Source organism: Amblyomma americanum, chromosome 9 (genome assembly GCF_052857255.1).
Source record: "Amblyomma americanum isolate KBUSLIRL-KWMA chromosome 9, ASM5285725v1, whole genome shotgun sequence".
Lineage (NCBI taxonomy): Eukaryota > Metazoa > Arthropoda > Arachnida > Ixodida > Ixodidae > Amblyomma > Amblyomma americanum.
Genome location: NC_135505.1, coordinates 93,191,055 through 93,203,440, shown reverse-complemented (window position 1 = coordinate 93,203,440; position 12,386 = coordinate 93,191,055). Strand labels below are relative to the sequence as shown.

The window sequence follows — 12,386 nt, the reverse complement described above, 5'->3', positions numbered from 1 at the left end:
ATAATAAAAGCGCGCTGATTCAACTCGAAGACGAGAAGGGGAGGCAAAAGAACTAATTCCGGAATGCAAGATTATATGGCGTACAGCGAGCTCAGCCAGAAAGGCAATCGCGTTTTAGCATAGCAGGGAAACGGTACCATTCACGAACACCGGATTATACCTGATGCCAGCTGCGCGCGCTTAGCAGCAGGTGCGCACCCTGCAGCTGGTCGCACACCGTTGACGTTTAATAAAAATACAAAAAGTTTATTTCCAACAAAGGGATGGACGGCGCTGTAGGTGAAAGCTGCTCTAACGAAAAGCAGCTTGACAAAAGCCCACAGCACCGTCTTCACGCAGTAATCGAAAAATGCCTTAATTAAAACCAGAAATTTCTACTTGTGGCCTTTAGTCCCCACAGGGGTCTGGAAAAAAATAATAAAAGATTTAAGGTTCTTAAAATTCCCTGAAAATCTACGAGGATTCCCGTATCGGCGAATTTCGACCCTAAACTTTCCTGAAGAAGAGAAACTTCTTGAATGGAACGTCACTGTCGCAGACTTTTCACAGCGGGTGTGCAGCAGGCACCCACCATACGCCTACGCAACTGCGCCTTTGCTATGCAAAAACTCTCTTACATGTACTCCGGCGTTAACGTATACAGTGGCCCATTCACTACTAGAGTTCTCATCACGCACACTACCTCGCGTTCTTCTACAGAAGTAGGAAATTGAGCGCCTTTTCCGACGGCGCTTTGCACGCGTCAATTATACGCTCGAGCTGCCACAAATATTCGATTTTTTTCTCTCGTTTCTGTTGAATAAGATATGCATGGGAGTATATCCCTTACAAAAATCGTTTTAGACAGTCTATAGACTGTCCATAGACTTGTCTATGAAGTCTATAGATTATCTATAAATAAACCCTAGAGAACAGTCTATAGGCTATACAAATACTATGGACGGTCTATAGACAATTTATAGATGTATGGCTATACACTTTTACTAGACTTTTGTCCATAGACAGTCTGTAGACTATGAATAGACAAAAAGAAATATCTACAAGAAAGCAACAGAGTCTATACAAAGTTTATAGACTGTCTATAAACATTCTTGCAAGGGCACACATTGCGTGTTCAGCTTAAGTCTTCAGGCAACTGTTCCCCGTGGCTGAGTCGTAAAATAGCACAATTCGTGGGAGAGAATAAAGCCGGACTGGAAAGAGGAAAAAAAAAAGCAGCATTACGCACGTAAAAAAAAGGTACAAAAGTCGAGGCACCCGACGACGCGATACGAGTTCATCGAGCGAAGAAAGGCAGCCAAAGGAACGAGCGAAGGCAACGGAAAAAAAATGAGAGCACGCGCCAGTGAATAAAAAAAAAAAGAAGCGCGGAATAAATGAAAAAAGGAGGGAGGAATTGGCCCCAGGCAAGCTAGTAAAGCGAACAGTTCCTCCGTGGTCGAAGACAGTGGCCCGGAGGCACACGACACGGCTCGCCTTCAGTTATGGAGAGGACGCGGAGGTGCGAACTCGTCGCAACGAGTCGCAGCGCACCAACGGAGTGGACGCCTATTCCTATTTACAACGTGCGCGTTGGAACAATAAGCCGATCGCCAAGGCACTGACGCGGCCCCAACTATGAGATAACTATACGACTCGCTGCTTGGTATACTGTCACGTATACAAGCGGCCTGTTTAGAAACCAGGAACGTGGGCACGCGGCATCTTTAAGGGACGAAGCGTCCTTCCCACCAATAATCCCTATAAGCAGCTGAAGCGTGCTACTAGAGCGACATACAAGCGGCCTAATTAGAAACGTTGAATGAGGGCGTGAAGCCTCTCCGAGGGGCCAGCCTAGCGGCCCTCTCACGAACAGTTACTACGGTTTGGTTTGGTTTTATGGGGTAGTCAATGTCCAAAAGCCACTCAGGCTAAGAGGGACGTAGTAGTGGAGGGCTCCGGATAATATCGAACAGCTGGGAGTCTTTAACGTGCACTGACATCCCAAAGCACACGGGCCTCTAGCATTTCGCTTCCATCGAAATGCGACCACCGTGGCTAGGATTGAACCAGTGTATCTGGGGTCAGCCGCTGAGCATCATGAGCACTGAACCACAGCGGCGGCTAACAGAATATAGTTTGAGGTTGCTGAGACCAACCTCGCCCGCTCCACTATTGTACCGCGGGTGAGCGGCGGCTAACAGCCACTATGGGGAGCAGAAGCATAAGGTTAGGGCCACACATAAGCGGCCTAGTAATATACCCTGTACGACGGCGCACAGCCACCCGCGGGCCACTTCAAGCGGCATGGTTGCGCAAGACCAGGAAAGTCTAAATATGTAGGTTATACATCCAGCTCTTCCTATAATAAACTACGAAGAACACCTCGGCTACTTTCCCCAGGGGCACAACGCTGATCTCTGAAAATGGACGGGCGCATTCCCGAGAGGGAGTGGCCACGGGCGAGAAAGAGAGAGAGGACTCACGGCGAGGTACTGCGGCGTGACGGTGCCGAGGTTGACGAAGTTGGCCATGGTCCACAGGTTGGTCATGACCTGCTGCTGGCGCTTCTGCTCCTTCTCCTTCTGCGTGTCGGCGAACTTGACCACCATCGGGTTGTTGCAGCCCTGCGCAAAGGGCGAAGAAAATGGTCAGCACAGGGACTGCATTCAGCGAGGATGTACAGTATGTCACACTATATAGGTAGTGTAGGCTCAGCGGTGGAGATATCGAGGCGATGTTTGCTAATAGCGCGACCTCGAAAACGAAACTATGGCATCTGGGGCGTTTCGGTGCCCGCCCGTATGTTATAGCCAAATGTATACGGCTGCGATAAATGCGAATGAGAAAGCGCGGTGCGGACTCACGAACCACGATCAGCTTTATTTGTACATTGCACCTAGACAAGCATTAGGTTTTAAAAATATTAAAAAGAACATTTGCAAACCAAAATGCGCAAGAAATCGGTGACTGGATGCTCGTGATAAACATGTTCCGTTCATATCGCTCCGGTCTGTAGTCTCGATGTTGACCGCAACCTGTCACTGGAGAGATTTAGCATACCGGGGAGACGTGCTAGCGGAAACTTTTTACGTATGCCTGTTGCACACGCGCAGTAGTCCTACCCTGCCACGATCTTTCCAATGCGCATGGACAGCATCCGTATGCATAAACCCGGAATACGTCTCCGCTAATACGTGTCCGGTATGCTAAATCTCTACACTGACGAAATATTTCGCACGTTGGCGTGTGCCTACGCTAGACCACTGCTAGCGACACCACCGAAAATGCGCAAGGCGAATGAGTAAGACGGCACAACCATGTATTTTGTTTTCCTGCTTTGCTTCGTCGGTTTAATTAGTTAAGATGTAACAATTCAGCCAGTCTTATTCATTTCGAAAATAAAAGCGGTGCCACTGATAAGTGATGACGGCACAGAGGGCGGTCACGCAGGCAGCAGCGCATGAGCGGGTAATAAATGCAGTAACGCGATAGAACCCTGATCAAACCTACAAGCGGACGGCTAAACGAAAGCAATTCACTAGAAAAGCTGGTAGAAAAGCCCAACGCGGGAACGAGGTAAATGGGACGGAAGCACGAAACAGAGGGCGCGGAGGCCCGTTGGAACTACAAAAGTGAGGAAAGAAAGGACCCAAGGGAAGAGCAAAAGAAAGAGGGAAGAGAGAGAGAGATCGAACTCTCCGGCTTCCCGCGAGCAGAGAGCGGCAGGACAGGGCGGTGTAACAAAGGCGGCGAGGGTGGTCGATGCACGGAACTCGAAACTATGGGGGACGGCCGCAAGGGTATGCAGCGGCGGCTGTCACACGCACGCACGCCCACAAGCGAGCATACGGACGAACGTTCCGTTTGCAAGGCTAGTACACGAAGATGCGAAGTTATCTTTGCGTGCGAGTTATCGAAGGAATAGCACCTCCACCACAACTGCGGAAGGGACAGATGACAAGGCAGCAAAACTAGGCCGAGAAATCCCAAGTATGTGCTTTTGTTTTCTCTTTAGGACGCAGTTAAACGAGCTCCCCGAGCCCTTCCCAACAAGCTAGAGAGTCTTAACTCAGCAGAACACAACGAGAAGTCCGCGCGCAGTTGGTCGAGCGTATCGCCCCTTTTCTGCTAAAAGCTATGGGTCTTCCAAAACGATCCCGATAAGCTGACCGCACAAAAAGATTCCTTTTCGCAACCGACCACCGCCATGCTAGCAGCTGAAGCCTCAGACCGCGTACTTTATGGAAGAAAAAAAAAACAAATAGGTCTAAGCTGGCTGCACAGTCGACCAGCGCAAGCAGCAGCTTAAGCACCAGTGCTAGAGACATGTGTTTGACAATGAACACACTAGAGTTCTCATCGCTCCTTACTGACAAGCCGCTTATCCCTAACGAGTCCCCCATTCCTCAATAAGGAGAGGGCAGAGCGAAACCCCTCGCGTAACTAAAATCCAGACAAATAAGGGCCAAGGAGGACTCACCACGGTGCTCGACACTCAAGGCCACAGACGTATTTTTTTTTGTTTCGACAAAAAAGAAAACAAACAAAACAATAAAACTACCAAGTTTGATGGCCACCCCGCGGGCGGGCATCCTCTACCCCCTCAGGACCAAACGCGCAGAGCGGAGGCTTCTATACAGCCCCGCTCGTTATTCGGGCTACAGACGATTTCCGCCCGAGTTGGCTCGAGATGTTATATAGCCGCTATCTGAAAGGCAAGGAATTGAGCCCCAAGCCATGGAGCCAATGCTGCCGCGAGCCCGCGGTCGGTGGAGCGAGCGTAACGCGAATTTGCGACACCGCCCGGCGCGCAGAAGCTGTTTACGGCCAATTTGGCCGTAAACGGCGAGATTAGAGCGCCCCGTCGTCGTGGCCGCGTCGAGTGACGCCCTGGGCCGAAGCTTCAATCGCGGTGAGCAGGCACGTTAGAGGCGGACAAGCGATTATTAACTCCCCTGGCCCTGTGTGTAGCCGTTACTTGCCGAGTGAGAACTCGCAGGCGTAACGGCAAGGTGAACCTTGGGTTTCCCTTCGTCGAAGCCTACACGGAACAATATACCAACAAGTATCCGCACTATAGTCGGATACAACTCAAGAACGAAGAGGCAGATGCCCATCAAAGAAAGCCAATGGCGTCGACCGATTTTCCTGACACCACGGTTGACTCCATTAGACCGTGGTTATTCCCCATTAATTTGCAGTCCGTTGCGATTTCACGCTACAGTCGGAGGCAACTCAAGAATGAAGCGGCTTTTCCCCGTCAAAGGTACCCCCTTTCCAGCCAATGGCGTCGGCCGATTCTCATGGCCCTGCTAGCGTGACAATGCAGGGAGTGGCAGATGAAAGGGGATAGTCCTCTGCTTGGACTGTCACGCCGCTCCCCGCATTGTCACGCTATAGCAGGCTCATGAGAATCGGCCGACGCCATTGGCTGGAAAGGGGGCACCTTTGATGGGGGAAAAGCCGCTGCGTTCTTGAGTTGTATCCGACTATAGTAGGTCCACGGGGATCGGTAAAGCGGGAGAATCGGTCGACGTCATTGGCTGGAGTGGCTCATTTTCCGCTTCGTTCTGGAGTCGTGTCCGACTATAGCGAAGAGCCAAACATGAGGATTACGCCGCCCATATGTTCCGAGCATTGGCGGCCGTCACGGAACATGACCTTTCATCGGAAGGCAAATAGGAACATTTCAGCTCACCGACAACATTCGCATGCAACTAGACGGTTAAATACGTCGACGGTGACTAGTTTACCATAAGCGGAAACAGTCCATACAGAAAACTGATTATCGCAAAAAAAAAACAAAAAAACAGGTGCGGTGTAACTCCTGAGTCTTGGTGAACACCTCAACCACGCTTTTGGGAAGACGAGGGACCTAAAGAAGGAAGAAAGGGGAACCGTTATGAAGGGCTTCCATTCCATGCACGCTGCCGCATTCAAAAGGAACGAGTGAGTGAAGGTTACAGTGAGTGGATGAATGAGGGAACGTTTCACGAAAGCCCATACAACGAAACGAGCGTTGAAGATAATTTCGCGCGCTCGTACCACAAAAAGGAAAATAACGCATCAGTTGGAGATTCTCGCAGTCAATATGCTGCAAAGATTGAAACCGTATACATAAACATCGAAGCATGGAGGAAACAAGGATTTAGAAGGAAACGCCCGAGAAAGACAAGGTTCAGTCTTGTACAAAAGAGCTGTTGAGTTGTTAGGAAGATGTAGAAGAAATAAAAATGAAAATGATAAAGAAATGCAGCACGAGAAAAGCGTCGTAACTGAACGAATCGTAGAGGTTTCCTGCAAGAAAAAATAAAAACCAACTGCGAAAAGAGCAAAACCGGGGGGGGGGGGGGGGGAGGGGGGGTGAAAGCGTTTTACGGCACAATGCACGAGCGCTAGAGTACGACACACCGGAAAGCACTTTCGCACTGAAGATGTTTCTGCTAATTTTTTTCACTGCTTTCTTTCCCGTGGAAATCCCGAGCAAACTCATCTCGTTTTGCCGTCCCTAAAACCCAGCGAGCAAAACTTCGCACTCAAGCCTTCGAGAACATCGCCGCGCTACTGCGACAACCTCGCAATAAAACGCACAAACTTCCGCGCGAGCAGTGGCGCTGCTCTGCATGCTTCTTATCTGAAGAGTGGGGAAAGGAGCCACGGTGACACAAGGTGCGCCTTCTGAAGATGGAAAAAGAAACTATATACACGGTGATACGGTTACGTCGACGTGTAGCGCCGAGTGGGTCACGCGGCAAACAATACCGAAAATAGATCGCTTTTTCGCGAGTGAAGTCTCCGAGCTCGACCTGCTCCAAAGAAACGTAACACTGCTAACTCAAAACTACTTTTTTCCAGGTTTAACGTTGGATGAACAGACCCGTATAGGGTCGACACTTTTAAACTTACTTGAGCAACAAATATGTCTCATAAATAGAGCAATGAACAATTCCTAATAAGGCATGTCTCTCAACGTTTTGCAGGATTGGCGAATGCGACATAAACGTGTACTGGAACCGGCAAGTATGCTTTGAGGTTTCCGTCCCGTCGGCAGTTTTCCCAATTGACTTTCAAATAAATTCAAGCTGCAGTAACCTCTCCCAGTACTCGGTGGACACCTCAATCACGTTGTGAGGGAAGGAATGAAGGGAAGTGAAAGAATGAAGAGGGGTGAAAGAATGAAGCAATCGGCCGACGCCACTGGCTGGAAGGAGGTCCTTTGACGGGGAAAAGCTGCTTTTTTTTTCTTGACTTGTATCCCACCATACCTTCCCTGTCGATGGAAGAGTGCAATAAGAAGGGCTGGACCAGCGCCGAACAACTCTGCGTGCACAGTAGAGCGCAATTTGCAACCGGAAGCCATCGAAGGGAACATCGGCGGGAAAAAGAGCCACCGGAAAGGGAAGGGAGACCCGGAACAGTTCGCACACTATCGCCAAGCTTGTTGACGCGAGGCGGAGAGCCGCGGCGGAAACGAGCTCGATGGCGACCACTTCGACGAGCGGGATACCCCCGCGGGATCGGCTGCACCAGTGCCCGCTGCACCGCGCAACAGCGGCGCGTAGGACGTGGAGCCGAGACTGCCTCGGCAACCCGGCCGACCCTGCAACCTTCGCCGGAGCTTCGCGAGTTGCCGGTGCCGCCTGTTCCGGGCAACGTTGTACGAAGGCTGCCCCCGCCTTATGCTCAGGGACGTCCGGCTACGAAAATATGACACGTTGTCAAGTTTCAAAACCGGTGCGCTTGGCTCGCAAAAAGAAAAAGGAATAAATTAACGTATGTACATCGTGGGGGCCGACCCGAAACAGACCCCGCTGGTGTAGCAAGTGCGCCTATATATGCCACGATGCGCTCCACCACAACTTGTAGAAAGTCCCTTCAAACCGTGCTTCCTATGTGCACAGCACACAGACATCGTCACTTGCATTTACTCTTTCACCTAGCCTACCACAACTGCCTTAACCGAGTCAGAAAAATCACAGTTTTTCTTCTGTCGAACCTTGAAGTAGGATTTTGTGCTGGTAGAATGAGCTGCTATTTCAAGACAATGCGCTTCCGTTACGTGAATCCTGTGCAAAAAAAAAAGCAAAAAAACACGCGAGCTTGATTCTACTGGAGTGTCCAGTAATAAGGGAGTAATTACTCATTACTCCTAGTGTGGCTACAGGCCCCCCAGCGCTCCGAGCGCCTGGAGGTTCAGCGGAAAGCACGCCCAAACAGCTCCGGAGCTTATCAGCGTCCTCAGTACTGCAGCAGCCCCGCTACGACGTGAAGCAGAACATCCGATGGGACGTACGTCTTCCATCAACGATGTACACGACCATGGAATGCCGTTCGGAAGTTCAACGGCCGCGTTGCTAGTTCACATTACCTCAAATACAAGTCTCCAGCATACGCCCGCTAACTTTTCCTCGCACGCGCGCCGACCTGAGGAAGAGCGTTTCGCGGCACTTCCCCCCTAGTTCGCGAGAGGACAAAGCAGGCAGCGGTTACCAGGACAACTCTCTAGCGCCTCTCTTCCTTCCCCCTATTCCTCTCCGCCTCCCTCGGGAAATTTTCCCCAATCAGTCTGGCCCGGACGCGTAATCCCTCGAACCTGGAGGCGATGGCGGCCGCGAGGATCCCGAAAATGGGAGCCAAGGGACAGTAGGGATTCGCGGGAATCGGCAGAGCAGGACGCGCAAGGCCGACAGCGAAGGGTTTCCAATGAACGCAGTGCGCACAGGAACGTGCTAAGGAAAGAGGTAGCGGAAAGCAATCACTTTCCACGGTTCGCTAGGGGAGGAGCTTCCCGAAAATCCAAGGCGCTACCATGCCGGCGAGCCTTGGAAGACCTGCATACGGCCGCCGGGCTTGACCACGCAGAGAAATGTTCGAGGGACCACCGCAAAGGGTGGTAAACCGTTTGATAACATATGTGCGGGAAAGTAATCGCTCCTGTCGAGGTTGAGAAGGGGTAGAATTGTTCGAAACTCCAAGGCGCCACCGTGCCACACTCCAAACAGAAAGGAGTAAAAGGGAGTAAGGGAGTAAGCGCACTCCCTTTAATAAAAGGTAGTGCACTTACTCCCTGTTTTACTTCTATTCAGGCGTATTCGTGTTTAGAGCGCAAGATTTGCACGCAGCAGGACTTGACCACACAGAACAGCTCGGAGGTACAACCGCGAAGCGCGGGAAAACCATTCGGTCAAAGCGGTGCTGGTGTATCCAAGTTTTATATGCGTCACAGCAACATCATTTAGGTTCTACAAATTTCTAGCGATCTTTAATTTCCGCAAGCAAACACCGTAAATGAGAACTCAGCACAAACGACTTCACCGTGTCATTTTAGAGCGAGTGCAGTGTTAGGGATCTCCTCCAGGGCGAGCAGTGTCGCCTTCGGCGCGCGTAGCATGTCCTAATAGAAAACTACAGCGTGCACCTGCCGGCAGATGTATGTTGCCAAGGTGAGTCTCATCTACAAATTCCTACATGGGACACGTGGGCAAAGATGTAAACGCTCTCAATAAATCGCAATTCGTAGCCGTGCAGCCCACCCGTGGGCCTCGCACACCGATGCATTCATGGACACGCGGGTGGGCGAGATACGCGGGTGGGCGACATTGTGTCTGCTGGTGGGCTCTCGGCGAGTCAAGATATAAAAGTCATTGATCGTAAGAGCGATGCAGGGGGCGGTGCGCTGTCGCGAAACTTCCTTCGCACGGAAAGTGACATCGTCAGGATCTCTAACTAGGATTTTCGTAACTGCTGAAAAGTTCGGCCACCGGCAGCTGCCCTTCCCACGATCCAGAACGCAACCTGGCGGCGCCGGCTTCTGGCACACAACGACCCACCAAGGGATTTGTAAGCAGATGCAAGCAGCATACTGGATGGACAGCGCAGGACAAATATACGTTACTTCTTTTTTTTCGCTCAATTCCACCCTGGTCTTCCTCTGCGCTGACTATATCAGATCCCGTCGATAATTAGGTGGCGTGGCGTCGCCTGGGCCAGTAGCAAAAGGCGAAAATGAGTCTGAAAGGAGTTAAATTCTAACTAAAGGAAATTATAAACTGAGGGGGTTTAGCGTCCTGAAGTTACACATTGGGAAGAGAGGAACGCCGCAGTGGAGGGCTGTGTATTAACTTAGGCCACCTGAGGTTCTTTAACGTGCGCCGACAAGGCAGAGCACACGGGCGCCTGTTGCGTTTCGCCTCCATCGAAATTCGGCCGCCGCGGCCGGGTCTGAAACCGATTCCTCCGGCTAAGTAGCCGAGCACTCTATAATAACTGAGCCACCACAGCGGGCCCAAAGCGTCGCATTACCTCGGCACATGTGTCCGATATCAGCTGACACCACAGGGCGAAGTTGAGAGCCTTAGTATTCTTTCCTTACACGATTCTTATCAGGTCTACGAAACAAGGAAACGCGGGCAGCCAAACGACCACTGAGCGCTTCCGCCGGAATTCAGGCAGTAGTTCATCTGTACACAGGCATCATGGAGTTTCGTCTGTTTTTTTTTTTACATATACACAAGCAAAGAGCAAAATATAGATCAGTACTGGGCTAGAAAGTAGTACGGAAAGGGAACATACGTGTATTCGTAAACCTTTGCGTGCCGCAAAACGAAGAAAACGAAAGTCCGTATCCCTGTGCTTATGGAATTTCGCTAAGCCAAAGGAAAATGCAAGAAATTTCCCAGAACAGCAGCCGCAATTCCCCATCCGTGCATATCTTAGCAAAACCTGCGGGGTTGCAGTGGCTCCATACCTTGTTTCTAAGCGGTCGACTGCTCAAGCATAAAAAGGGGCGAACAACGAAGAGTTGAAAGCATGCGCCTCTGCCGACTATCATCGTCTTCATTGTTTGTATATATTTATGTTTATGCACCCTGTACGTACAGAAACGACACCCGAATGCGTTTTCGCGACGGTGCACAGAAATGAATTCCCACGTAAAACACTGGACGAGGGGCGCTTCTTCCCTTGTGCACGAAACAAGGGCGCAGGTTTTTTTTTGCCACCATCGCTTTCGCAAGCTTTATGGACAGCTTCATTGTTCATCGGTTCAGCCGGAGAGAGGTTCCAGCAGCACCTTTGTCCTTTCTTCCCACAAGTGTTTAGCGGGAAACGAAAGAAAGCAGTTTCCCTCACAACCGAACGCACTTCCAGAAAAAGAAAGAAAAGGCTATGATCCATAACCGAGCACGAGCGAAGGAAGCGACGGCAAGAAAAAGCACCTTCCACCAGCGCCAACAAGCAAAGCACCCGCACACACGGCGCGGCCGAAACAATGATCGCGCAGCGAAGAAAGGCTGCGCTAAGGGGAGAAAGAGGGAAAAAAGGAAGGCAGAATGGGGAAGCGAAGACAAAAGAAGAAATGGGGGTTAGAAAAAAGAGAAGCAAATGCCGGGTAAAGGTAGTGAGAGAGAGAGAGTAAAGGGGCGCGCAGTTCCGATTAAGCGGCCGGCCGAAACAAAGGCCAATCAAAGGCTGCCCCCGCTGGCTATACGTGCGGGTAGGGAATGGGGATGATGAGAAGGGAAAGAAAAGGAAAAGAGAAGAGTAACGGGCACAGAGGTGGCAGGGCGGCGTCGCCGGCTCTCCTTCGAGAGTGCGTTTCGTTAAGTGCGCCTCGGAGACTCATCACCGCGATTTGCGAGGGATTGAGGAGACCGGGGGAGGGGGGAACGAGAAGGGGAAAGCGTTGCTCCTTCCCGAAAGAGAAAATGGGGAAGGAAACGCGGGTAGGAAAAGGGAGGAGCGGTAGTCCCACTGGACAGAGTTGTCGAAGGAGGCGGGAAAACGGTCGTCCCTCGCGAGGGAGTAATGGGAAGCTGGGGAGAGACGCTTGCGGGACGGGAAGGTAAGAGGAGCGCGTAGTCCATCGAGAAGGGAAAGGAAGCGGCCGGTCGAAGGAAGGAGGGCAGCACGGCGTTGCGAAATGCGGGCAAGTGACGGCAACGACGCGGTAATGAAGAGACACTGCGAAAGGTCACGGAAAAGGGAAAAGAAAGGTGGAAATGAAGGGGAAGGAGGTGACGCGGCGGTCAAGTGCACGCCGAGCAGAAGCGAAAGTTACAGCCGCCGTTCGAAAAGCGAAAGGCAAAATGCTGCTGATATAGGCGGCAGGCAGGGCAAAAACGACGGGGCGAGTGCTCCAGGCTACGATTAGAATATATATATCGCGGCGTTAGCAATCTCATGGACCCCCAAGCACTCGACGAAGTCATTTAGATGGATGGCAAACGCCGATAGTCTGCGCGACTATATAGTGAAAAAAGAAAAAGAAAAAAGACCGAAAAGCTGGTGTTGCCGAGAGCGTCGTGTCAGTTAAGGAAAGTGTGTCCCATTCCTAGTCGCGACCACGTACGTAAAAAAAGCAATTCCAGACTGCCACCTTAAGGAGCCGATAATAAAAGGCGAAC

The 12,386-nt window shown here is 51.1% G+C and overlaps 1 protein-coding gene across 50 annotated transcripts in view; it reads right to left on the bottom strand.

Moving 5' to 3' along the window:
- LOC144103794 (CUGBP Elav-like family member 2) overlaps positions 1-12,386 on the bottom strand; it is a 541,184-nt gene that overhangs the window by 67,589 nt on the left and 461,209 nt on the right. For all 50 annotated transcript variants that reach the window (XM_077636467.1, XM_077636478.1, XM_077636494.1 and 47 more), the window contains one exon: positions 2,466-2,606. In XM_077636467.1, the coding sequence (XP_077492593.1) occupies positions 2,466-2,606 (141 nt within the window). The remainder of the gene's footprint in view (positions 1-2,465; positions 2,607-12,386) is intronic.